Below are 26,915 nucleotides of genomic sequence, written 5' to 3' on the forward strand. Positions count from 1 at the left end.
CACCTTCGTCATCACTTTATTTGTTCTGTTTGCTCAAGAGTACAACTATAAACTCGGGGAGCCATGGTGACGACAAACCCTAGCACCTGGGGTACAGGTCTCCAAGTTGGACTCTCTGACTTGGTACCCCTCAAGGGACCAATCTGGCGACCTCCCTCCATGTACACACCCTTCAGCTTAGACTGGAGTTAAAGGAAGGCTCCAAAGGAAACGGCTCAGTACTGACTCCAGACCACCACTTTGTAGCCATCTTGGTGGTGTGACATCCTTCACTTCTGCTGCTGCCAGTTGGGTGGGGCCACAGGGTCTCACGGGGCTTCTGTCTACCCCACAGAGGGTAGAGAAAGAGTGCCGAGATGCCTCTCCTGGCCTGTGCTGAGACTGAGCACAAGGGAAACCATGGGCCAGGGCCTTGGCTGACCAGGACAGGGCAGGACCCTTGCTCTAGAGCAAGCTCCAGACTCACTGGTCAGCTCACAGCCCTAGAGAAGTGTCAGGAGCCAATATGTGCACACACCTACCTGCACACAGACATGTACACTCAGGTGCCCCTGGTGGAGTGGGGATGGGCCCCCCACCTCCTCTGATGCAGGGAGCATAAGAATGGGAGAAATGGGACAGTCCTATGGCACAAGGCCAGTGAAGAGGGGGAGGATCATGAGGCGGCTGAGGCCTCCTCCTTTTTAGCAGGTACACTGTCGTCATTGCTGGCCCCCTCTTCCTCTGCAGTCCCAGTCCCTAGCAGGTCATCATCCGGCCCTGGGTGCCCATCCCCATTGTTGACGGCTCTGCCCTGGTGACTCTGCTGCTTCTGTCGCCGGGTCTCCTTGTATCTCATGGTGATGTCCCTGTGGGGCGGCAGAGCCACCTTAGCACCTGTCCTTGCAGCAGCCCCCAGCACATGGTCCATAGACACCTGGATACTTCGCTCTGCTACAGTTCTGGGGATGGCTGAGTCGAGGTTAAGCTGGAGTGCCAGCTACAGGCAGCAAGGCAGGCTACCTTGAACCTCAAGAACCTGGATCTACTACCAGGCAGAGCCACAGAGACTCAAAGAGAGTACAGGGACCAAGGCAGCTAGAGCCACAAGACAAGGGTGGGGAATGGATGGAGCCTTGTCTGTATTCAACCAAAGAGGGGGACAGACTCCACTCACAGTGAAGCCTGATGGCCTGGGGTCCCATCCCCACTCACCGCAGGAAGAAGCGCCAGACAGTCCACGTAAGCACCAGGATGGAGCCAAGAGTCCAGCACTGGGAGATGTAGAAGGGCAGTGACAGGGTGAGTGTGTGCGGGTCATACTTCACCACGATGAGCAGCTCTGTGACTGTGATGGCGGCCACCAGCCAGGCCTGCTGGCCCAGCTTCCTGTGGGGCTTCCTGCAGAGAGGCAGCAGCTGCCTGGCTTGCTCAGCACCCCAAATGCCCTTGGGACTCCCGGGCTCCTGCCTCCCACACCCTAGGCCTTATGGGCGGCCCTCACAGTTCATCCATGAAGTCATAGATCTCACGCATGGCCACACCACCCACGTTCACGAAGAAGACCAGCCGCAGGAGGACCAGGTAGTGTTCAGGGGGCATCCATAGCACAAACTTCAGGTAGAATGTGTTCAGCTCTGCTAGCAGGAACTAGGGAATGGGAGAAGGTCAGTTCGTCAGTTTGAGAAGTAACCATTGATGGTGTGTGGATACACAGTCACCAGGCTGCTAGGACTTACCACCAAGATGATGCCACACACGGCCAGCCAGCGGTGCAGGCTGGAGGCTGGCTTCCACTCAAAGCGTACCCAGCTGTAGGGCGTGAACTGAAAGGCAATCCTCTTCATCTTGCCCCTGGGAACCAGAAAGCCAGGAGCCTGAGGACAATGGCCAGATCACGGAGCTACTGCCCGAGCTCGAGAGCCATTGCATACTGCCCTCAGCAGACAGGCTCCGTCCTGTCCAAAACCCCACAGCTACTCAGGGGGCTATTCCCATGCCCGAGGCATGCAGATGGGAGGGGCACCTCATTCCTTACCGTCCCCCAGTTTGTTTCTCTTTTGTGGTGCCTGGGACCAGGGTCTCAATCCTCTTGTCCTCTACCTTCTCGGTGCTGGGACTACCTTGCCTAGCTCCTCCAGCTTTATTTATTTATTTATTTATTTATTTATTTATTTATTTATTTATCTCCAGCTTTATTTATTTATTTATTTATTTATTTATTTATTTATTTATTTGAGACAGGGTCTCTCTGTTACGTAGCGCTGGCTGTCCTGGAACTTGCTATGTAGACCAGGCTGGCCTCAAACTCAGAGAGAACTACCTATCTGTCTCTGCCTCCTGAGTGCTGGGATTAAAGTCGTGCACCTCACCTTTGTTGCTGAGACAAAGTCTTACTATATAGACTACTATATGACTTCCAATTCATAGAAATCTTCCTGCCTTCCTGGGATTAGAGGTGTGTGCCACTGTACCTGGCTAACTTTTAGTTTTATTTTTTGAAACTAGGTTTCATGTAGCTAAGGCTAGCCTCAAATTTACTATATACCTGAAGATGACTGTGAACTCCTGATCTGCCTTTAACCACCCAAGTGCTGGGATTACAGCACATTTGGTTTATGTGCTTTTGGGACTTTGAGTATGATAGGTAAGTACTCTACTGAGCTGAACTACATTCTCAGCCCCCACTTTTTCTTGGTTTAGAGACAAAGTCTCACTGGACTGCCTAGACTAGCCTCAAACTTTTGTGCTCAAAGAATTCTCCTGCATCAGCTCCCTGAAGCAGTGAAATCTATCACTGTATGCCATCATTTCTGGTATCATTTCTTTTTTTTAAATCTCCTAAGTAGCAGAGAAACTGGGTATAAGGATACACACTAGTCCTCCCAGGAGCTGGGAGGTGGGGGCAAGAGTCACCCTAGATGACACAGCAAATCTGTGGCTAACCTGGGCTGCATGAGAGGTGACCGAACACGCCCACGGCCTCTTGAGAGAAGCAGACCAGGGGCCAGATGGAGGAGAAACAGTTGACTCTCCACCACTCTAATGTCTGGAGGACAAAGACCATCTTGCCTGCCACCCTCCTGAGCAGCAAGGCCTTGTGCTTGGGGGCCCAAAGCTCTGTGGTTCCCTCTACAACTCCCAAGATGTACTTGTAGGTTGGAATGTTCCAGAGGCCCTGCCACTTATATGTCTTCAAGGACAGCCACTCGAGGGTCTTCATGCCACAGTAGATGCCCAGCCCGTTGCAGATGAGGACGTCCATGATCCACTGGGTCAGGAAAGGAGAGGTGTTAGCCACGGGGCCTGAGACGACAGGCCCAGGCCCACCCAGGCTGCGCCTTGCCCGCTGCACCTACGTGGTCCCACCAGCACTCGCTGAAGTTGGGCAGCTGGTGCTCCAGGCTATACTCCAGGAACTCGAACATCACGCTGATGATCATGCACATCCACCAGTCACGGATCATGAGGGTCTGTGAGGTACCAGAAAGCACCCCATCAGGCTTTGCCATTCACCCCTACAGACTGTGCCCTTCAAACAAACTACCCCTGCTTCCTGCCTCCAGCCCCCAGCCTGGGGGGTCCCTGGTATGTGTACTAGATGGGCAGCTGCCCTTCTAACTTTAAGAGTGTTGGTTAACATGGAGGGGCCCAGAGGTTTGGCACTGAGCTCTGCCAGGAGGCCTGGTTCGAGGTGTGTGCTATTAACCGGTGGGCAGCACTGTTGTGGAGTGCACCAGGACCACAGGCTGACCTGGCCTCCTGCCTTGCCATCTCCCCGTCCCTTCCTAACGGGCGGCAGTGCTGGGGACAGGGCACAGATCTAGGGTCAGCACTAGCACTTGAGTCTCACCGAGAAACCTGGAAACTTCCAGTACTGCACACACACTCTCAGGATGGCAGTGCTTCCTTACCAGGGCTCACCCACCTACCACTCAGGTCAACTGTGGCCCCAATGGCCTGGAACATGGAGGAAGGGCGACTAGAGAGAACCAGGGTGTCAGGCCAGCTAGGTCACCCTACCTTCAGATACCAGCCAATGAAGTGTGCAGGAACAAAGCCATCCAGCTTGTCCTGTAGGTAACAAGGATGGGACCCTGAGGCACAGCTCCCACCTCAGGCGGCCCCTCCCTCAGGCAGTCTCCTCCCCTGTGGTATCTTGGGCAAGTTTCCAGGGACCATACAACCTCATGTTGTGCAGAGGCCCAGCGTCATTTCCCTCCCCCTCCCCACCCTTCAGGCTGATGCCAAGTCAGAGTCTGGCAAGTATGTTGTTATGTGGACACCTTCAGATGATCATGCTGGTAAGAGAGAGCAGAATCCCTCTCTGCTGGAGCCTCACCTAACATGAACAGGACCATGGGCCTGGACCCCCATGTGCAGAGCCACACCACACTGCCCTGAAGGAGCAGTGTAGAAAAGCAGGAGGTGGGGGCTGTCCTGCAGGGTACCCTGCCTGATCCCATAAGTGAAGGACAGCCCTGGGGTTCCTGAAGTCCTGCAGTGGAGGAGAACACCCCTACCCAGATGTTGTGGAAGGGGTCAGTCTTGTTGTCAGCGTCATAGATGAGGCAGTTGCCCCCGTAGTCCCTCTCTGGCAACGGGACTCCCAGCCTGGGATCCACATACTTCAGAAACTGTCGGCCATCCTGGACTGTCTGCAAAGCAGAGCCATTAGTGTGGTCAGGCTCAGCAGGGCAGCCCGGATGGAGGAGTCTGCGGTGTGATCTCTGTCTGGGTCAGCACGGCCCTTCCACTCCAGCTAGGGCTGGAGACCTGGGGGTGCCTTGAGTCCCAGGGAGCCATCAAGGCACAAATGCCAGGCAGCCCCTACAACACTCTCTCCCAGGGGATACAGGACTAGATCCCTATCCAGAAGAGGCAGCCCACACTGCTGCCTTTCCACAGTCCAGGGCCACGCCAAGGTCACTCTGCCAGGCACAACCCCATCTTTCTGGATATGCAGCAGCTGATAAGAGTTCTGTCTCCTCAGTGGAGGAAGCACTTTTGGACGCAAAGGAGGAGGGCCCCTAGAGGAAAGCACAAGCTAGGACAAAAGGAGGCTCAAAGGTCCAGAGACTCAATGATACAGCCGAGGTCCACAGAGGAGCTGGAAGTGAAAACACACCACAGACAGGAGCAGCTGCGAGTCTAGCCCCTGATCGGAAGGTCAGGGTTCACCTGTTCCTGGTGCAGACTCCACAGATGGCCATCATGCTAATGCCACGTGTCCTGAAAACTATCAAGACTTGAGGAAACGTTGAGGCAGGAATGTTCTTGAAACCACCTTCCAGCTAAGGGCCTGAGGCCTCAAATGAAGTCAGAAAAGGCGAGTTCTGGGCTTGGCAGAAGTTTAGAATCAAGGGGTACCTGTCCCTAGGTACAAAACCCCTGCTGCCCCTGATCAACATGCAGAAACCCTCTGACCCCGTGGCATTCTTGTAGAGGGCAGGTGAGCAAATGGGAAGTAGCCAGGCTGCAGAAGGACCTTCAAGAGAGAGAGAACTAAACTGCTATGACCACAGTCATGTTTCACACACAGGCCAACACAAACGGAGCTGCTTTCTGTAGCAAGGGCTGGGACACCTGACCAGCAAACCCAGTTCCCAGACTGCAGTCTCCTAATTATCTCCTCCATCCTTCAGGAAAGGAACAGGGCCATGGGAAAAGGCTGAGTCCAGGTCTCAGGTCGGGGGTGCACAGAATTGGAGCATCCTATGGTATGAGTCAGGAAGGGCTTCAACAAACAAAAAACCCAGAGCCCTTAAAGAAGGGAGTGTGTCAAACAAGATAGAGACTAAATGAGAGCTGCCAATGGCCTAAAGAACTTCAGTGAAAAACGTAAAAGCAGTATTTGATTACAACCTGAAACAAAATAACTTTGAGCCACACTGATCCCAACAAATTATTAGATACTTAAGACATGGTGGAAAAGAGTCAGCCTTTCCTTAAGAGGAATTCCAGTAACACACAGACACACAACTCTGAGGTAGTGGAGCTCAAGTCCTGGCTCCTCTTCCCACATGGATAGCACACAGAAACTTCCTTCTAGAGAGCAGACAGAAATAGGCAGTAAAAGGGCACCATATGGAGGGGACACTGAGAGGTGTTGCATATCCACAATCAAGACCAGTCTTACCAGGCAGAAGTCCCATGGACAGATAGATGACATATACCTTAACCCCAGTCAAATCCTAACAAACACATCAGACCAATTCTAATTAGCTCTGATGCCAAAACCAGAAAAAACAGTTCCAGGAAATCAAAGACATGTGTCTCTTGAATATACATGCAAAGATCCTAGGCAAAATACGAGGAGGCTGAATCCAGACTACAGATAGGGCCATACACCACCACCGCATCTCAGGACTGCATCATAGGTGCCGGTAAAAGTCATGCCAAGTATGGCGGCGCACACCTCTGACCAAAGCACTCGGTTAGTAGAAACAGGAGGACTACTGCAAGCTCGGGGCCAGCCTGGGCTACACAACAAGACCCTGTCTCAAAAACAAAGCAGAACAGGATACCCCAAGTGAACCACATTTTAAAAATTAATCAATATAAGGCTCAGGAGATGGCTCAGAGGTTAAGAGCACTGGCTGCTTTTCCAGAAGTCCTGAGTTCAATTCCCAGCAAACACATGGTGGCTCACAACCATCTACAATGAGATCTGGTGCCCTCTTCTGGTATGCAGGCATACGTGCAGGCAAAACACTATATCTAATAAATAATTTTTTTAAAAAATTAATCAATATAAATACCATCATCAATAAAGAAAAACTCACATAACCATCTCAACGCAGGAAACGCATTTGACAAAATCTAATATCCTAAAATCTAATAATAAAAACCGTCAACCAGCTACAACTGAACTGCTTCCACTTGGTGAAGGCTTCTGGGAAGTCAGTGCTCGCTCTCAGCATGCTCAGGACAGACAGGCTAGATGGTCCTCTAAGATCAAGAACCAGTCAAGGAGGTCCATGCTTGTACTCAATACACTGCTGGAAGGCCCAGCTAGGGGAGGCAGACAAGAGTAGGAAACAGAAGGCACCAGACAGCAAAGAAGTGTCACACACAGGCCAACACAAACGGAGCTGCTTCTGTAGCCGAGGACTGGGACACCTGACCAGCAAACCCAGTTCCCAGACTGCTGTCTCTTAAGACTGTCCTCCATCCTTCAGGAAAGGAACAGAGTGCTGGGAAAAAGGCAGATGGCATGAACTAGAAAACAGCAAATCCTACAGAAGTACAGGAGCTAGTAAGTCCAGCAAGGCCACAGGGCACGAATCGACATGAAAATAAACTGTATTTCTACACACTATTAACAAGCAATCCAAAACAAAACTGAGAAGACAATTCCACTTAAGAAAAGCATCAGAATGAGTAAAATACTTGGGAATAGTTTAACAAAGGAAGTACAAAATTTAAAGTATGGAAACTATAAAACACAGTAGGAAGAAATTAAGGACCTAAATAAATGGAAAGACATCCCGTGTTCGTGGATCACAAGACTTAATGACGTTGTGATGGCAGTATTCTAAACTGATCAATGCAACCCCTGTCAACATGTCACCTGCTAGGGCTGGGTGTGGCTCAGTAGTAGAGCGCTTGCCTAGCATGCAGGAGGCCTGGGTTCCATCCCCAGTACTGCAAAGAAAGAAAAAGAAATCTCATGGGCTTTTACATGGCCGGAAAGTGAGTCTATCATTTGTTTGGAAATGTAGATCAGCCGACACAGGGCAATCTTGAAAGAGAAGAACAAAGTGTGGAAGACTGCATTGCCACCTGACCAACCAGACACCCACCAGCCTCTGCAGAGCTGCCAGCCCATGAGAAGCAAGGTCAGCCTGAGACCTACATAGTCCAGAGGAGCCCAGAAGATGTGAACCTAGGTGTCCTGTGGTGTTTTCAAGGGGACCCCTGGCTCCTAGGGAAAAGACAAAACCAAGAAATGCCACCTTATACCCATTAGGATATAATTCCATTCACCAGCAGCAATTACACTCTGAGCACTCACACAACAGAACTGAAAGAAAGGGTATAGAGCAGCAGGAATTCTAAGTCAGTGCTGGTGGGATGCAAGATGGCACAGCCATGCTAGAAAACAGCCTGGCAGCTCCTCAAACCGCTGAAGGCACATGTGTGATGTGACCAGTGAGACCACTACGGCCTGTCTAGGACAGAAATGGAAATCTGTGTCCATACAAGGCCGGATAGGAGTGTTGAAAGCGGCTTGATTCATAACAGCCCCAAATGGGAAACCAAATGCCTCTCAGGTCTGCTGAGCGGGCAGAATGCCATCCTGTATGTCTCTCAGCCACAGGAAGAGGCACTGTGCCGATGATAGGGCTGGGTGGACCTCAGAGGTATGATAAGCTCACATGGCTCACATGGGCTGTTCTGAGACAGGTCTTGACAGATGGCAGGTGACTACAGGGCAGAAGAGACTATCAAGGGATTTGAGTGAGTTTTCTAGCGATAGAACTGTTCTGGGCCCTACTACGATGTTTGTCCATGCACAGGGCTCAGCCCTAAATAACTCCCACAGATGGCACAGTAACAAACCCGGCCACTCACCCATGAAGCTCAGAGTTCAGTGAGTGAACCATCGGTGAACACAGTGTGACACTCCATGCCCGTTCCACCCCCTGGTGAGTTGCCAGCCCTACCAGCTCTGTGGGTCCCAGGTAGGCCAAAGTTCCTAAAGCTGCAGCTGCTCAGCTACAGGCCAGGGGCAAACCTGCACATTTCCTGTCCTGAAATCAGATGAGCCGTCTTCTCTACATCTGTCCCTGCTTGTACACAGACACGGCAGCAGTCTCTGCGGGCACCTACACTAAGACAGTCCTTCATGTGGGCCCTCCCGGAGGGAGACAGTTTGTAGCTACCTATGCTGGTCCTGCCTGGTGGCTTCTTGCCAGGACTCTGGGGACTGACAAGTCAAGGCCTCCTCTGTTATCTATTCCTATTTTATCAACCAAGGAAAACTGCTTACCTGGAAGAGGATGAAGATGAGAAACAACTCGTAGACCACACTAACACACAGCCAAAACCGCCAGTAAGCTACAACAAGACAACAGCAATGTCAGGGGCTCTGCTCTGGGGCTCTAGGCCCCACCCAGCCACAGGAGGTTCTTGATCACAGATTGTATTTTTTTGGGGGGGGGGGGAGGGGGGCAGTGCTCAGGTGTCCTTCATAGAATTTTTATAAGCAAGGCCTAAATAAATTTACACAGAGATCTTCTCTCTGAAATGCTTCCTCTACTCCAGTCCTGAGGAGTTGGTTTCGTTTTGCCTTCCCACAGAGGTCCAGAGGCCTATAATGTTGGGTAGAAGAGGTGATGACAGCATCCTGCTCTTTTATCTACTACTCATGGGGCTGACCTGCACCAGGTTCTGCTGGACACCTTTTTCAGGGATGAGAGAGAACCTTATAATTCTAGTATGTTCAGTTTTTAATCATGAATAAGTACAAAGTTTTAGTCTTCTTCATTTAGGAAGGTGTTTTAACACAAACCGTATCAGCAGACTTCTGATATTCAAATACCCTCCACCCTCAACACCACCATGGTAATGAAGAGCCAGAAAGGCTCCATGCATTCAGGGTGTGTGACTTATCTATTTGGTTGAGAATGACCAACCCAGATGGGAACATGATGGGAAGCTCTTAATGGATTTGCTCATGTCACTCTGGGATACAGATGGAGGTTATGCATGTTCTTCCCACTTGAAGTGGGGGAAGAGCCTGTGTGAAAACCTTCACAGTTCTAGAGGTGCAATGGCAGCTGAGGGCAGCAGGATGTCCTACACCACCATAGTTTGTGCAATGGGTGGGGGTGGGGGTGCTTAAAAGAAGAGCCAGATACCTAAAGCCACACATTCCAACAGGAACATTTTTTCTTTTTCTTTTCTTTTTTTTTAGTTTTTCAAGACAAGGTTTCTCTGTGTAACAGCCCTGGCTGTCCGGGAACTCACTTTTTAGACCAGGCTGGCCTTGAACTCAGAGATCTGCCTGCCTCTGCCTCCCGAGTGCTGGGATTAAAGGCGTGTGCCACCACCGCCCGGTCCAACAGGAACATCTATTTTATGTCCTCAATTCTGAGGCTGACACCATCTCTTTGCTATTGCTGTTTCCTGTCTTTCCCATACTCTTTTTAAGGAAGAGCCCAAATCAGAAGCTGAACCACCTGAATCCTTGCTTCCTTTAGGTCCACCCCTAAATGTCCAGCTGCCTCCATACACCGCTCCCAATCTTCTAATCTCTGGTGGTGATGTCAGTGTCCCCTGTCCACCCAAATATAAAATGTGAGAAAGGAACACAGGCAGTTTAGCAGTGCTGGGGATGACATCTGAACCCTAGCTTTGGACACAGCCACTGATAAAAGAACTGGGAAAGGAGCTGGGGTTGTAGCTCAGTGGTGGCACACTTGTCTAGTAAGCATGAGGCCCAGGGTTCGGCTCCTAGCACTGCACACAGACAAAAACAAAAAAATTAAACCAAGGAGGGAGGCTGTTTCAAAAGAACCAGGACCTATTTCAAGGTGTTCACATGGAATCCAATTAAAGTTTCCAAATAAAGCAACTCCCCAGACAGGTCAGCTGAAACCTCATTTTGCTGCTCTAATGAGGCCAGGCAATAATGGTCCCAGCTGAGGCAGCCTGACTGGGTCCTCCTAAGTGCAGACCAGGAGGTAGGGGCGAGGGCAGAGCCCTGCAGGAAACCCTCCCTAGAGTGGAACACATCTGAGCTGTCCCTCCCACGGTGCTACTTGTTGAAGTCTCACTTAGCTACATCACGTGCCTTTTGACTGGCGACTCTGACGGTTCCATGCTCAGTACATTAACACATAGTGAGGGGGAGCAGGAAGATGGCTGAGGACAGACTTCCTGCATAAGTAAGACAAGGAATGGTGAGGAAGCCTGGAGCTTATGCAAAGCAACTACAGCGGAGCGAGAGAAGGCAGAGCAGAGCTCTCAAAGTGACGCACAGGTGAGCATGCACGTTAAGAGGGAGAGGACTCCTGGGCATGGTAACACAGGCCTTTAATCTCAGCACTCAGGAAAGAGACAGGCAGATACGGAGTTGAAGACCTGACTGGACTACAGGGTGAGTTCTGGGCAGCCGGGGCTACACAGTGAGATCCTGTTAAAAAAAAACCAAAGAGGGAAAAGACCAACATCCAAGTACTGGGAGCTAGTGCAATAGTCACTTGGCTCAGAGTCCAGTGGGAGCCTCCAAAAGCTCTAAACCCTTCCAGACACGGTGACTTGAGCTTGCCCCTGGACTAGACCGTCTTAGAGACACTTCCAGTGTCCAGTCTGGTCCCATCTGTCATGTTCACTGAGATGCGGCATCCAAGAGGGAGGAAGTATGCCTTCCAGGATGGGCTTACAGCCCTCTTCTTCCAAACACAGGACAAGCACTTAGCAATCAGTCCCACCCCCTTGTACACATGTAGTTTTATTTTAACAAAGCAATGTGTACAACATTAACACCTAAAATTGAGCATCTTTCCTTTCCAGTGAAAACCAAATATAAGTGTGTGTAATAATCATATTTCAATTACAAAAAAATGTCAACTCCAAATAAAATTCTATAGGTTCTGTTGATTTCCCACTGTATGGTAGAGCTCAAGTCATCATTAGGAGAGAGAGACTTATTTCAGAAGTGCCATCTGAAAACATCACAATTAAACATGTCAAAGGAGAAACAAAGCAAATTGGGCACTTTTTAATTATTTTGCTTTTCTGGGGCTCTGCTCCAAACCTTACTACTGAGGCAAGGCTGGCTAGGCTCAGAGGCGGAAGCTCACTAAGACTCTGAGGCAACTCAGTAATCTAGCAGCAATCACAGACCACACAACCTCCTCGGATCCCTGAAGGGCCCAGCTCAGAGCTTCTGAGCCACAGGGGAATCTTGTCTTGTTCCCAGCTCAGAACTGACTTACTCTTGGCAGACATGCCCCATCTTGAAGGCTAACAAGCTCAGGGATAATTCCTTATCTCTGCTCCTACAGTGGTTTGCTACACAATCAGGTAAGTACACAGAGACATATGGGCAAAATCTCAAGACTGACTAATTTACAAAACAATACAGAAACAACAAAAGGGGCTGGAGAGATGGCTCAGAGGTCAAGAGCACTGGCTGCTCTTCCAGAGGACCCGAGTTCAATTCCCAGCACCCACATGGTGGCTCACAACCATCTATAATGAGATCTGGTGCCCTTTTCTGGTGTGCAGACATACATATAAACAGAACACTGTATACATAATAAATAAATAAATCTTTAAAAACAAAAACAAAAAACAAAAAACCACAAACAATCAAAACCTAGGAACCAGCAGTGTTGTGGCACTCACTTGTGGTCCTAGTTTTAAGGAAGGGAGGAAAGGGAATTCCTTGAATCCAGAAATTGGAGAATAGCCTGAGTAATAGTGAGACTCTTAAAAATAGGTAAATAAATAAATATACACAACACATCCAAATTTAAGTGTTTATTTTTTAAAATGCCTAAAAAATAGTTTCTGTATTTCCACAGTTTATACTCCCATTGAGACAGGAAAGAAACATGTTTCTAAACATATGATGAGGCCCTTGAGTCACATCAACCAAATTGTAGCCTCAGGGGTCTCCTAGTCTGAGCTCTGGCCAACGGAGGAGAAAAGTGGGTGGTAGCCTGTGACCTCCAGCTGAGGTTCACATGGGGCAATTTGATGCCAGGGATTTGTCAGAACTTGGAGAAGGGGTGATGGAGACAGCACCCAACAGGACCGCTAGGTCTCCAGCCCTCCTATGATCCTAGGGCACCCTGGTCTTGCAGGAAGAAGGTGAGAGCCATAGAACAGTTGAAGAACAAGTGAAGGAAGTCTAGTCAGCTATCCCTGCCATGCAGGTAGCAGCCACAGGAGGAGCAGGGACAGGGCATTCACATCCAGCGGCACAGACACAGCAGCTGCTCAGAACAGAAGGGCTACGTAGCACACACGGAGAAAGAAATGGCGAGTTACCTGGATGAGGTCTGGAAAATGGCCCGTCTTTGGCTTGTGTGACTCCAAAACATAAGAAAACCAAAATACTGGCCACAATACCTCTGCAAATAAAGAACAAACAGCCCCTCAGTGTGCGCAAGCTTCTTCCAGGCAGAGGTGGGAGGCAGCAGGGACCCCAGAGGACACCCATGTTAGCCAGTCCCTGGCATGCAGGATCAGGTGTGAGCAATAGCCCACACTCAGTCTGGCAGCTGCTCGGCTGATGCACAAAGATTCACTTCCCCTCTCAGATGTCCTTGGGTTAGGCTTCTCATGTCATTTACAGTGTCACCACTCATCCACTCGGGCACATGATGATTAGCCCTCATAAAGCCCTTGAAAACTGATGATGGGTCTTCACATCGCTGTAGGCTCCTCAGGTTTTGGTGACAGGCTGGTTTTGGTGACCCAGCTGGCAGCAGGACGCTCAGCCTGTCTGAAGACTTCCCTGCTGCTTTCCTCACAGTAAGAATATGGCTGTAGGCTTGGGGAGGAAGGCCCAGGGGTCAAACACCCCTTGGTCACCAACTATAGTCCCCATTATCTACCTGATCTGTTTCTTAGGACTCCGATGCTGACCCTGAGCACAGCTATTCTCTACAGAGCAATCCTCCATCCCCTTAATGAGCTCTGGGGAAGGAGCAGGAAAGGTGCAGGGCTTACAGCTTCCTCAGGTAGAGCCCGTCCACGTGGGATTTTTCTGCATGGGAACTATGCCTCTTGCTCCTGTTTAATGATTTAATCACACATCTCACTATGGACTCCTGTATATGAGATTTCATTCTTTGGGTAATATTCCAACATCACTTTACTGATTTTGTTGCTCAGTTTTTTGCTTTCTTTTTTTTTTTTTTTTTCCCCAGAGATAAGGTTTCTATGTGTAGCCTTGGCTGTCCTGGAACTCGTTCTGTAGATCAGGCTGGCTTGAAACTCAGAGAGATCCACCTGCCTCTGCCTCTGCTTCTGAGTGTTGGTACTAAAGATACACCACCACAATTTTTTTTAAAAAAAGAAAACATTTTTTGTTTTGGCACACACCTTTAATCCCAGCACTTGGGATATAGAGGCAGGCAGATCTCTGTGAGTTCAAGGGCAGCCTGGTTTACAGAGCTAGTTCCAGGACAGCCAAGGCTACACAAAGAAAGAAACTCTGTCTCAAAACCCATACTCCCTCTACACCCACAAAAAGAAAATATTTGAAAATAAACCACATCTACACTGAACATGTATAGACTTTTTCCTTGTCGTTGTCCATCACTCACTGAATCAGCTCTGTATGTAGCAGCCACATTTTATTAGCTAGTATATGCAGTTTAGAGATGATTTTAGTAAATGGGAGATTTGTGTGCTATACACTGAGAGCACTGCATGTAAAGGATTTGAGTGTCCCCACATTTCATTATCTCTGGAGGATCCTAAAACCAACACCCACAGATATCAGGATAATTGTATGTGTGGATATAGGTTGGTGAAGGCAAGTGCATGCCATTCTCTGAACTCAGAGCCTAAAGCTAGCCTTACCCTAGTGGCAACAAGTACACCCAGCAGCAGATCTTGGCTTCTAGTGTTCTGCAGTGAGAGATCCAGACTCCGTGGAGTCATTGTAAGGCCAGGACCGAGGCAGAAAAGGCCCACAATGGGCCTAGAGGTTCCTGTTGTGTCTGAAACTCAGAAAAGCCTGCAGTGTTCTTAGGTCATTTGACATCAATGGCCTTAGTCAAAACTGAGCAGCCAGCAACAAGGTATGGTGGCGCATGCCTTTGATTCCAGCACTTGAGAGGCACTCTGAGTTCAAGACCAGCCTGGTCAACAGAATGAGTCCCAGGACAGCCAAGGCTACACAGAAAAACCCTGTCTCGAAAAACAAAACAAAAGAAACAAAATTATTTATTTTTATGTGCTTGGGTGTATGGCCTGCATCAATGTCTGTACCACATGTATGCAGTGTCTAGAGAGCCCAGAAGAAGGAATTAGAACTAGAGTTGTGAGCTACCATGTAGATGCTGAAATGAATCTGGGTTCTTTGGGAGAGCAGCCAGTGCTCTTGCCCACTTAGCCATCTCTCCAGTTCCCTTTCAAATGTTTTCAAAGTTGGGTTGAACCCTCAGAGATGAGGCTGGTGGATACGGGAAGCTGAAGTGTTATAGATAACATATACTACTTGTAACCACCTGTTAGCTCCGTATTGAGCTAAACCTGAGTTTGTTTCTGATGTCTCCCAGTGGGGACAGTTCTGACCTCTGTCCTTGGTGACATAAAAACTGCTGGTTTCTGGCATCTGTCACAAAGGCACATCAAAGGCACAGCAGCAGCAACTGTACAGGTACCCATGGGCTCAGCTGTCAGCCAGTACATGAGCTCTTGCAGCGTCTCTGCCTTTGTTCTTAAAGACTTCAGCCCCTGGCACTTCAGGTGTCTCAGTGTATCTATAAATTGATTCTCTTGTCTGTACGCCTTCCTTCTTAGGGTCCTAGTCACCATCGCCATCTAAGATAGTTTTCTTTTGTGCGTGCGTGCGTTTGTGTGTGTGTGTGTGTGTGTGTGTGTGTGTGTGTGTGTGTGTGTGTGTGTCACTTGGAATGGAACTCAGAGCCTCAACAATGCAAACACAAATGCTCTAATGCTCTACTATTGATCTCACCCTTAGAAGCTTGATGCTGGACCACATGTGAACACAGTGGAGCTGGAGTGATGGCTCAGTAGTTAAGAGCTCTGGATGCTTGCCCAGGACTCAGGTTTGATTTCCAGCACCCACAAGACAGTTTACAACCATCTTTAACTTCAGTTCCAGATCTGTCATGAGCACTAGACACAAAAATGGTGCACAGACACAACACACACACATAAAATTAAGAAAGAGATATTAGTTCCCTAAGCTGCTTTCCAATGTGGACAGGCCACTCTGCATCTCTATTAGTAATGAATGAGCCGCTGTTGGTTCAAACCCTTCCCAGTTTTTACATTTCAGTCCTCCCTGCAGGTGTGTGGTGGCATCTCACTGTTTTAAGTCTGAGATGCCATATGATGTCATATGCTGTTTCCCTCCGCTTCCTCCTTGGTAAGGTATCTGTTCAGGCCTTTCCCCCTCCAAGATTTCTTTATTTATTTGGTTTTTCGAGACAGGATTTCTCCGTTTAGCAGCCCTTCTCATTTTGTAGACTAGGCTGGCCTCAAATTCAGAGATCCACCTGCCTCTGTCTCCCAAGTGCTTTATTTTTATTCCTTTTAATTAAATGTATGTGTGTGCATGTATGTGGGAATTTGCACATAAGTGTAGGTGCCAGAAGGTGTTAGATCTCCTAGAGCTGGAGATGGGTACTGAGAACTGATCTTGGTTCCCCCAGCAAGAACAGTATGTACTCTCAACAGCTGAGTCGTCTCTCCAGCAGTCTGTCCAGGTCTTATTTTGGTTTTTCAAGACAATGTTTCTCTGTGTAGCTTTGTGTCTTTCCTGAAGTCCAGGTCTTTTACTCAGGTCCTTACCTTTCTTTCTTTCTCTCTCTCTTTTTTTTTTTAAGATTTATTTATTTATTATGTATACAGTATTCTGCCTGCATGTTTGCCTACAGGCCAGATGAGGGCAACAGATCTCATTATGGATGGTATGAGCCACCATGTGATTGCTGGGAATTGAACTCAGGACCTCTGGAAGAGCAGCCAGTGCCCTTAACTGCTAAGCCATCTCTCCAGCCCTCTTACCTTACTTTCTAGAGAACAGACTTCTCATGCTGTCCAGGCTGGGTTCAAGCAATCCCTACCTTAGCCTCCAGAGCAGCTGGGAGCACATGTGTGTGTCAACAGATTTTAATTGTGTTTGCCCTTTTAAAAATGTGGGTGGGTTTTTGTTTTGTTTTTGAGAAAAGAGGCAGATTCTCGCTATGTAGCCCAGACTGGCCTTGAACTTAGGGTTCTCCTGCTTCAAACTCCTGAGTTCTGAGATTACAGGTGTGTGCCATTATGCCTGGCCTTTAATTTTGTACAATTTTTTTAAATTGTAGATGGAATGGACACTTCACCAACTGAGGTGAGAGAGCCTTAAGTGCCACATGCAGATGATAAATCATGGGCATCTGTGTGGCACAGCACAACAGTCCGACAGTCCACAAAGACACACATCCACTGTCGTGGAGAAGAAGCCAGACACAGAAGAGCAACACAGCAACTCCACTCCTGGGCCAGCAGCAGGCACACAGGTGAGGTGTATGTACCTCAACTTACCAAGTTGTAACTTTATTAGAAATGCATTAAATTATAGGCCACGGTGGTGGTGCACGTCTTTAATCCCAGCACTTAGCAAGCAGAGGCAGGTGAATCTCTATGAGTTCAAGCCTAGCCTGGTCTACAAAGTGAGTTCCAGGACAGCCAGGACTGTTACTCAGAGAAACCCTGTCTCAAAAAAAAAAAAAAAAAAAAAAAAAAAAATATATATATATATATATATATATATATATATATATATATATATATATATATATATCCCAATAAGGTTGATTTGAGAAGAAAAAAATTAAAAATTAAACAGTGGTCTGTGCCTGGAGTCCTGGCTCTTCAGGAAGCTGACATAAAAGGATTACTTGAGCCCAGGATCAAGAACAGACTGGTAGCTGGGTGTGGTAAAGCACACCTTTAATCCAAACACTTGGGAGGCAGAGGCAAGTGGATCTCTGTGAGTTCCGCATCAGCCTGATCCACATAAACAGTGAATTCCAGGACAGCCAGAGCCCTGCCCGAAAAAACAACACACACACACACACACACACACACACACACACAATCCAAAAATCAAGCCCAGACTGGCAATACAGTGACCACCCCCTCCTTACGTCTCAAAAACAATGATACATAAGTTGAAATTAAAGACTTCCCAAAAGGGGCTGGAGAGACGGCACAGTACTTAAGAACATTGGCTACTCTTGTAGAGGACCTGGGTTCAGTTTTTAGCATCCGAATCAGAAGGCTCACTGTAACTGCCTGTAACTCCAGTTACAAAAGATCCAATGCCTCTGATATCTGTGGGCACTTATATGCACAGAGTACACATAACTCACACAGGCACACATATATACACATGAAAAATTAAATAAATTTTTAGAAAAAATTTAAAAATAGCTGGGCGCACACCTTTAATCCTAGCACTTGGAGGCAGAGGCAGGCAGATTTCTGAGTTCGAGGCTAGCCTGGTCTACAGAGCAAGCTCCAGGACATCCAAGACTACACAGAGAAACCCTGTCTTGAGAAACAAAAAAGAAAAATGCTAAAAATAAATGCTGGGGGGAGGGGGGCTGGAGAGATGGCTCAGTGGCTAAGAGCACTGATTGCTCTTCCAGAGGACCTGGGTTCGATTCCCAGCACCCACATGTCAGTTCACAACTGTCTGTGACTCCAGTTCCAAGGGATCTGACACCCTCCCACAGACATATACGAAGGCAAAAATACCAATGCATGTAAAATAAAAATAAATAAATTATAAAAAAATATGAATAAATAAATCTTGGGGAGCTGGAGAGACAGCTCAGTGGTTAAGAGCACTTATGCTGCTCTTCCAGAGAACCCAGATGCAGATTCCAGCACCCATAAGGCAACTCACAGCTGTCTATAGCTCCAGGGGATTTGACATCCTCTTCTGGCCTCTGAGAACACTCACCTATCCTAACACATAATTCACATAAATAAAAATATTTGTTTAAATGAAAAATAAGCAAGTCTTGGGGTTGTGTCTCTGAGCAAGCAAGAGTGCTTGCTTGGTATATGTGAGTGTCCGAGTTCCATCCACAACACCGCAAAAATTATAAAATATTTCCTATAAGGCTGGTGAGATGGCTCAGCAGGTAATATGGTTGTCACTAAGCCTGACAATTTGAGTTTAATCCCTGGGATCTGCATGCTAGAAGGAGAAAATTAACTCCTATAGGTTGTCCTCTGACACTTGTGCATGTGTGCATTGTATACACTTGAACACACATATACATATAGACAAAGGAAACAAATGTAATGAAAACAATATTTGAGACATGAAGCCTACCCTAAGGGCATAAGAAAACTCCCACATATTCCCAGGGAGGAGAAAATAGCAGATTCCAGGCTCTATCAAAAGAATTACAGGCCAGAATGCTCCTAAAGTCCTTCATGCTCTTAAAGACGAAAGAGGGAGACAAAGAACATGAGGAGTGAGTGTCTAGTGTCCCCTGGAGGAGCAGTGAGGCAGCTCCCCTGAGGTCAGTGCTGGAGGAAGAGTGGCCTCATCCACACAGGTCCACAGTGCCACCCTCCTTAAGCTTGGGGCTCTGAGCTCTTGGACTCTCCAGGGTCTGGGTCACCTAGTATTGACAACAGGACCAACGTATTGGGTGGACAACAGCTCTGTAACTGCTCTGGCAGGTGCTTGGTGACCATTCCAGAACACCTTTGCATGTTCCTGCTCTTCCTTGAGACAACTCTTTTCCAGTGACCTCAGAGCTGGGCATCTTTAGCTAATTTTACTTCTCATATAGAGAAACCTTTTTGGGGGTGCAGGGTGTGATGCTAAGGATTAAATTCTAGGCCCCTAAGCCATACATTCAGCCCATGGAGAACACCTTCTGAGGTGTAGCCATGTCCCATCTCTTTGGACTTCTTACTAGCCTTGCAGAATGCTACTGACCCTCCATGCCCAAGTACACAGAGATGAATTCAGAGAAATCCAACAGACTCAGACCCAGTTTTGTTTCGTTTTTGAGACAGGGCCTCACTATGTAGCAACAGCTGTCCTGGAACTCTCTATGGACACCATGCTAGCTTCAAACTCATAGAGATCTGCCTGTTCTGCATTCCCAGTGCCAGAAAGGTATGTACCACCATGTCCTTTTTGGTTGTTTTTCGATACAGTCTCACATAGCCCAGGCTGGTCTTGAACTCACCATGTAGCCAAGATTGACCTTGAACTCCTGATCCTTCTGCCTCTTGTTTCCCAAGTGCTAGGTTTACATGTCTGAGCAATCATACCTAGTTAAGACCAGTTCTATTTGAAAATTCCCTCTGAGCAGATGTAGGCTCAACCAAGAGTCTACAGCCTCCATATCGTAGGGGCTAGTATGTGCAGATGGTCCCTCTGCCAGGACCAGGACAGGAAGGGCAAAACAGATCCTGCCTAGTGGTCCAGGAAGCACAAGTTCTTCTCTCAGTATTAGCTCAGCTCCTTAAGAGCATGTTGAGCTTACAGGCCTAGCCTGGGACTTAAGAGTGTGATGGAAGCCTTTCTAAGAAAGAGGGGAGAAACAGGCAGGCCTGTAGATGAGAATGAGCAGGAAGTGCCAGTATAGGCCCAGCCAGACATGATGGACTAGAGAAGGGCTGGTGGGCCTGGAATCAAGCCATCTCAAGCTCAGAAAACATGAGGAAACTCCTAAGAGACTGACTGTGAGTCGGAAGTTACTAAACAGTAAAGAAAAACTCGCAGAAAATGGGCCAGGAATAGCTGGGAAACCAGCTAGAGAGAAGGTACCTGTATTGCCCAAGAAAGACAGATGGGAGCCTATGGGTCCAGCAGCCTGACGGCAATGTTTTACCATAAGAACCCAGTTGTACCCAAGGGCATAAGCTCCATTACAAAGGTTCACTGTTGGTGGCTCTACATCCCAGACAGGCTGGGTATCCTTATGTCCTAGAGTCTACCACATTGATGGTGAGCTGTTTGATGTGATATCACTCTCACAAGACCCACAGAGATTGGGGAGGAGGGAATGACTACATCCACATGTTCACACCATACTCACTATTACCCCATTCAATTCTTATAGCAAAGTACTAAGACTTCCATTTTCTAAAAACAAAATTTTGGCCTACAAGTGTCAGGACCATGGAGGTTCCAAAAGTCTGGAGGGCAAGCAACTAAGGTGGCACTGAAATCTTAGTAGACTTCTGACATCTCCCTGTGCCTCTGCCTACTAAATCCTCTCTGGTCTCCTCTCTAGCCCTCCCAGAGCAAGAAGGACCTGCCTTGCCAGGCAGCATTCCAGGGCAGATAGGCAGGCTAGAGAATTAGAGGAGGGAGCAATAGGAAAGCCTGTCAGTACTCTGTATGCTAGGGATTGGCCTCAGAACAGTGCTTGTGACCTGCTGCTCTGGAGAACCTTGAGAAGCATGGTCACAGGTGGTCATGGAATGTCCACCTGGCCTCTTATGCAATTTGTTTAAATATTTACAAAGTGCTGGCATCAACACCACCAGCTGGGAGGAATCACCCCGAAGGCTGCTGCAAAACACCCCTATTACTTCAAAGTAGGGTCCTGGGCAAGAACTACTACACAGTGCCAAGGGAAGGTGCAGAAGCTAGTCACTTTGACGTACAAGGAGAATTCAGATCCTGGGCTGGCCAGAGCACCACAGAGCACCACACATAAGCAGTTACCTCTTAGTGTTGTAGGCTGTATCCTGAGGTGTTTCTTCCAGGAGAGTCACATAGCCCAGTGCACAGGTGAGGATGAACAGCACAGTTAAGGTGTGGGCACGCCTGAATCCAAAGCACACAGGTAGTGTCAGAGCAGAGAGGTTACCAAGGACTCGCGATACCCACTCACCCAGCACAGCAGAGGGTCTGACCTACACTCCTGAGCTGACTGACCAGTCCCATGGGTACCAGAGGGGTTGGAATGTACTGCCTACAACCCAGGTAGACAGGATCACATAACTAACACAAGTTAAACATGGAAGGCTTTCCCCATTTTCCCTCTAGTTCTGAGGAGTGAGCCTATGGCCTTACATATGCCAGACAAGTACTCTACCACTGAGGTACAATCCCCAGCTCTTTTCCATAGAGCTTAAAAAATTACTTCAGCTCCTCGGTTACTTTACTGTTATTTTTTACTAGTACACTGATCTTCTCATAGTTTTTGAAGTAGCCAGTAAGCTGAGGGCATCCTTGACTTTTTTCTTTTCTTTCTTTCTTTTTTTTTTTTTTTTGGTTTTTCAAGACAGGGCTTCTCTGTGTAGCCCTGGCTGTCCTGGAACTTACTCTATAGACCAGGCTGGCCTCCAACTCACAGAGATCTACCTGCCTCTGCCTCCCAAGTGCTGGGATTAAAAGTGTGGGCCACTACCGCCTGGCTGGGAGTACTATCTCTAACTTCTCTTAAATATACCAGGAATATCTGAAACAGAAAGAACACCTTTCCCCTGAGGTAACTGTTTGCCCTATCGTTCACATAGTTACCAAGTACCTGGCCTCCCCTGACCTGGGAAAAATGAAGCAGCAAGAAGGGGGATCCAGAGGCAAGGGCATCAGCCAGACAAACTCACAGTAGGTAGACTTCAGAATGTATCAGTCAATGATCGCTAAAGAGCAAGCTCTACCTTGCTGTACCCTGTCTAGCTCACCACACACACACACACACACACACACACACACACACACACACACGCGCGCGCGCGCGCACGCACGCACATGTGTGCAACAGATTCCAAAGGCAGGTCATCTTTCCCCTTCCAGAATGTCAGCTTTGTGCAATGGTGTGCTTCCTCCTCCCTAGTGTGGGCAGACACTGGGATGGTCTGGGTCTCATGACTAGGCCCAGGATGAGAGCTGACCTATGTAAATCTTGGGACTTCAGTCACTGCATGGGGCAAGCACGAGGACAAACTGGTTCCTTGCTATGAGTGGAAAATACCCAGTTGTTGTTCCTCCCTAGAGATGACCATGCTGCTCATGCTGACTGGGTAGGAAGGCAGCCCTGCCAGAACCAACCAGGGAAACATGAGGGTGTTGCCAAGAAAGGGAGAAGGCTTGCCCCAGGTCTGCAAGAGGCTCCTAGCCTGTTACACTGGCCTTCCTGGCCTGCTGATCTGATAGTTAAACAGGTATGAGTTGTCAAATCATGTTTGCTAGATGTGGGCAAACCTCGGCAAGCCCTAGTCCACAGTGATTATCCACACACACCTGAAGCTGCAGAAGTACAGAACTATTGAGGATGCATTGGTAATATCTGCCTCAACTCACTTAGAAGGTTCACCAGAGGCCCCAAGCTTTAAGATTCAAGCATAGACTACCAATTCTCAAATTGTCACAGATTCCATGTTGGTGGGAGTAGGTTAGAAAGTGACACTGGGGGTCTGGAGAGATGGCCCTGAGGTTAAGAACACTAGCTGTGCCGGGCGGTGGTGGCGCGTGCCTTTAATCCCAGCACTTGGGAAGCAAAGGCAGGTGGATCTCAGTGAGCTCAAGGCCAGTCTAGTCTACAAAGTGAGTTCTAGGACAGACTGTTACACAAAGAAACCCTGTCTCAAAAAACAAACAAAACAAACAAACAGACACACTAGCCGCTCTTCCAGAGGATCCAGATTGGATCCCTAACACCTATACAGCACCTCATCAGTCTGGAACTATTAGTCCCAAGGACTAACTATTAGATCCAACACCCTCTTCTGGCTTCCAGGGGCACTGCACACATACATGGTACAGATACAGACAGGACATCAGAACACACAGAATAAAATTCTAAATAAAGTTCCAGGACTGTGTTAGAGTCTGAGCTCCTGTTTAGTTTCCTGACATATCTCCTAAGATAGTAATGGCACTCGGTAGAGGTCTCCAAAATACACACTGAAGAATGACTGGATGAATAAATGAATATAAAACAAGAAAGGCAAGCCAGCTGCCCACTCCAGGATTCTCTCTCCAGTGGCCATCAACGATAATGGGGGAGGGTGGTGCCTCCCTCCTGCCGAAGAGGCATGGTGGGGGCTACCTGACAGAGAATGACGTTGAAATACCCACTTGAGTAATGTATAGTCCATCATGAATATAAGGCCAATTAGTCCTTTATTTAAGCAGGGCACCAAAAGTAGGCTCCTGCCACAAAGAACTCTTGGCCCTGAAGGCAAGCCAGAGTTTATAAAAACAAGAACCAGGTGTGGGCCAGGGATTTTACAGGAATCATTTCCCTGAAAGGGAAGAGGAATCCTTTGTCCTGTCAGGCAGGATGTGAAGGAGACGGTATGGGGTCAGTTATGGGATTAGAAACCACATGTCCTGTCAAGCAGGACGAGGTATGGGGTCAGTCCTGAGGTCAGTTATGGGGTCAGGACAGCCTGACTTCTTCTGGGTCATTTCAATGTCCAAAGGACCTCAAAGGTCAGAGAAGTCCATTGGCACTAGCTCTGGCCCCACACTCACTTCAGTTGCCCCATGCTTTCTCTCCCCCACCCCCCACCCCCCACCCCGGGTTTCACTATGTAGTTCTGGCTGTCCCAGAACTCATTGTGTAGACCAGGCTGGCCTCAAACTCACAGAGATTCATCTGCCTCTGCCTCCCGAGTGCTGGGATTGCTTCTTTCCTTTCTAATGTTTTCACAGTCACCAGAGGGCATCATATTGAAAAGAAGTACTGGTTGGACCCCTTGCAGAAGCTGTCCATAACCCGGAGAAAGTGCTACTAATATAAGATGCAAAGCTATCTCCTACACCCACCCACTCTCCTGCTACTTCAACTGTATCTCACCAGAGCCTCAGCTACCACTCCCTCTTGCAAGCCAGAGATACAAGCCAGAGTCCCTCAGAGAACCCTATCTGTGTAATGGCATCTTCTGAATTATCCAATCACTTTCAGCCAGGCTTCTCTCACTCTCATTAAATGTGCTCTCAGCACTGCTACTGCTGTTCTCTCAAAGCTACTTCCACTTAGCATCCCCAGTGGGTATGCATTTGTCTCTCTGCACTTGGGTCCCACTTATCTACAGGACCCACCCAGCATTGCATAGGTGGGTGGAAACTTAGCCATCTGAAGTAAAGACCGGTAAAGCTTCTGGGCAATGATGGTGCAACCTTTAATCCCAGTACTCAGGAGGCTGAGGCAGGTGGATCTCTATGAGTTCGAGGTCAGCCTGGTCTACAGAGTGAGTTCTCAGACAGCAAGAACTATCACAACAGAAAAACCCTGTCTCGAAACACACACACACACACACACACACACACACACACACACACACACACGGCAAAACCATTCCTCTCATGAAGTATGTATGCTCTCTGGTTTATGAGTTTTGTCGTTTCTCACAAATGAGGAAAGGTGAAGGGCTAGTCCAAGGTCATGGGATCACACATTTGGCTGGTCAGCCAGGGCGGTGACATGGCCCTTTAAAGGAGCAAAGCACCTGCAATTCCCAGGCACTCACTCCACTAAAGGCAGAGGAGGCAGCCCGACTCCAAAACTTGTCAGGGGCTGAGCTGTGCAGGCCAGAGTCACTGAAAAAGGTAGCAATGAGCAAAACCTAGCACACAGACATGCCATACCCATCAGGCCAGTTCAGGGCAATGCCACCGGGGAGGAGCAGGGGATGCCAACTGTCCAACGGAGGGGAAGCCTGCATGTTACTAATGTGTGGTGGCGAGGCCTTCCAGAGCTCATTCCGGGGCTCCCCGGACCCGAAAAACACTCGCCATCTCACACGCAGACGACCACGGGGGCGGGAGGGGGGGGGGTGTTCCACCGGCTTGCCGGCCTCTGAGCCCCGGTGCGCCGCTCCCCCGACTGATCCTGGCCTTGACGGTCCCCGACTCCAACCCAAACCGCCTGTCCCAAGCCCGGACCAGGACGCGGGGAGCCCCTCACCAAAAGAAGGTGTTGGTGCCATCGTCGTAGACCTCGGACTCGGTGCTGCGGCGGCCCTCGAGCAGCGGAGACCCGGACTCCGAGCCTCCGGCGACTCTGCGCTCGCCCTTCCGCATGGCGCCCGGCCTGCGCAGCCCGCCAGGCTGCGGGCGGCGGGCAGGGGTCGCGCTGCCGCCCGGCGGGGTCTCCGCGGGAGTGGGGCGGGGCCGTGAAGCATTGTGGGACGCGTAGTGCGGGCCGAGCCGCAGAGCATGCTGGGCGCTGCCGGCCGGGTCCTGAGCAGCTACCCGGAGAGGGACGCGGTCCGGTTGCTAGGAGACCGGCCGCGTGCTCCGCCTTGCTGGGAGATTGTTCTAGCGTGTGGCAGTGGTTGGTGTTGGTAGAGTTCCAAAGACAGGTGTCTGGGGACGCAAAGAGAACCAGCTTAAGCTGTTGTGGTGGCCCTAGCAAACGAACTAAGCACCGGAGAGGCTGAGGCAGGACGATTGCACCAATTCAAGGCCACCCTGGGTTACATAGACAAACCTTGTTTTAAAAAGTGGGTGGGTGTGCTGCAGAGATGGCTTAGCTGTTAAGAACACTGGCTGCACTTTTAGAGGACCGGGTTCAGTTCACACCCACATGGCAGCTCACAATCTATTGTAACTTCAGTTCCAGTAAACCCAACGCCCTCTTGTGACCTCGCACGCACTGCACACTGGTGGTGCGGGCAAAACACCTATACACATTTTTAAAAAATTAAAATTTTAGCCAGACGTGGTGGCAAATAGCTTTAATCCCAGCTACTCAGGAAGCAGAGGCAGGAAGAAGATCTGTATGTGTTTGAAGATAATCTGGTCTACACAGTGAGCTCCAGATCAGCCAAGGCTACAGTACAGTGAGACTTAGTCTCAATTCCTTAAAGTTTTTTTAAATTTATCTATCTATCTATCTATCTATCTATCTATCTATCTATCTATCTATCTATCTATCTATCTCTGCTTTAAATTAACTGAATGAGTCATGTTGGAAAGTTGAAAAGCACACGGATAGTTGCTGAAAATACATTTCTGCCATCGAGTAGAGAATGGGTTACCTAAACTTGTATGAGTATGTAAGTTCTTTTTCAGTTTTACCAGTTGTGTTGGCATGTGGTACCACGGGCCTGAAATCCTAGCGCTTTGAGGTGGAGGTGGGTAGATCAGGAAGTTCATGGTCATCCTTCTGTGGGACTAGGAGTTACAGTCCCTGATAGGTAGACAGATAGGAAGAGAACCTACAAATAGATATTAAGGTGGCAAATTTCAGCAGGGGAATGGTGGCACATGCCTTTAATGCCAATAATCC

At 48.7% G+C, this 26,915-nt stretch overlaps 1 protein-coding gene across 3 annotated transcripts; it reads right to left on the reverse strand.

Moving 5' to 3' along the window:
• Ptdss2 (phosphatidylserine synthase 2) lies at positions 1-25,783 on the reverse strand. 3 transcript variants are annotated; one of them, XM_059264647.1, is made up of 12 exons: positions 25,590-25,783; positions 21,395-21,496; positions 12,988-13,070; positions 8,975-9,042; positions 4,503-4,637; positions 4,003-4,053; positions 3,339-3,452; positions 3,132-3,250; positions 1,719-1,833; positions 1,484-1,629; positions 1,195-1,380; positions 1-848 (listed from the first exon to the last, which is right to left on the reverse strand). In XM_059264647.1, the coding sequence occupies exons 1-12, from the start codon at positions 25,703-25,705 to the stop codon at positions 656-658; spliced, it is 1,428 nt and encodes a 475-aa protein (XP_059120630.1). In that variant the 5' UTR covers positions 25,706-25,783; the 3' UTR covers positions 1-655. The 3 variants fall into 3 exon arrangements, with proteins under 3 accessions (XP_059120630.1, XP_059120632.1, XP_059120631.1); XM_059264649.1 differs by lacking the exons at positions 12,988-13,070; positions 25,590-25,783 and having other exon boundaries at positions 21,395-21,435; XM_059264648.1 differs by lacking the exons at positions 8,975-9,042; positions 12,988-13,070; positions 25,590-25,783 and having other exon boundaries at positions 21,395-21,497.
• Positions 25,784-26,915: the final 1,132 nt, after the last annotated feature.

Source organism: Peromyscus eremicus, chromosome 1, assembly GCF_949786415.1.
Source record: "Peromyscus eremicus chromosome 1, PerEre_H2_v1, whole genome shotgun sequence".
NCBI lineage: Eukaryota > Metazoa > Chordata > Mammalia > Rodentia > Cricetidae > Peromyscus > Peromyscus eremicus.

Excerpts from the sequence above, each read along its gene's own strand:
- Ptdss2 (XM_059264647.1), bottom strand. The coding sequence starts at position 25,705 with ATGCGGAAGGGCGAGCGCAGAGTCGCCGGAGGCTCGGAGTCCGGGTCT. Across the intron at positions 9,043-12,987 it reads ATTTTCCAGACCTCATCCAG|CTTACTGGCGGTTTTGGCTG; the intron begins GTAACTCGCCAT and ends GTCTTGTTGTAG. Across the intron at positions 1,381-1,483 it reads TATGACTTCATGGATGAACT|GAAGCCCCACAGGAAGCTGG; the intron begins GTGAGGGCCGCC and ends GCCTCTCTGCAG.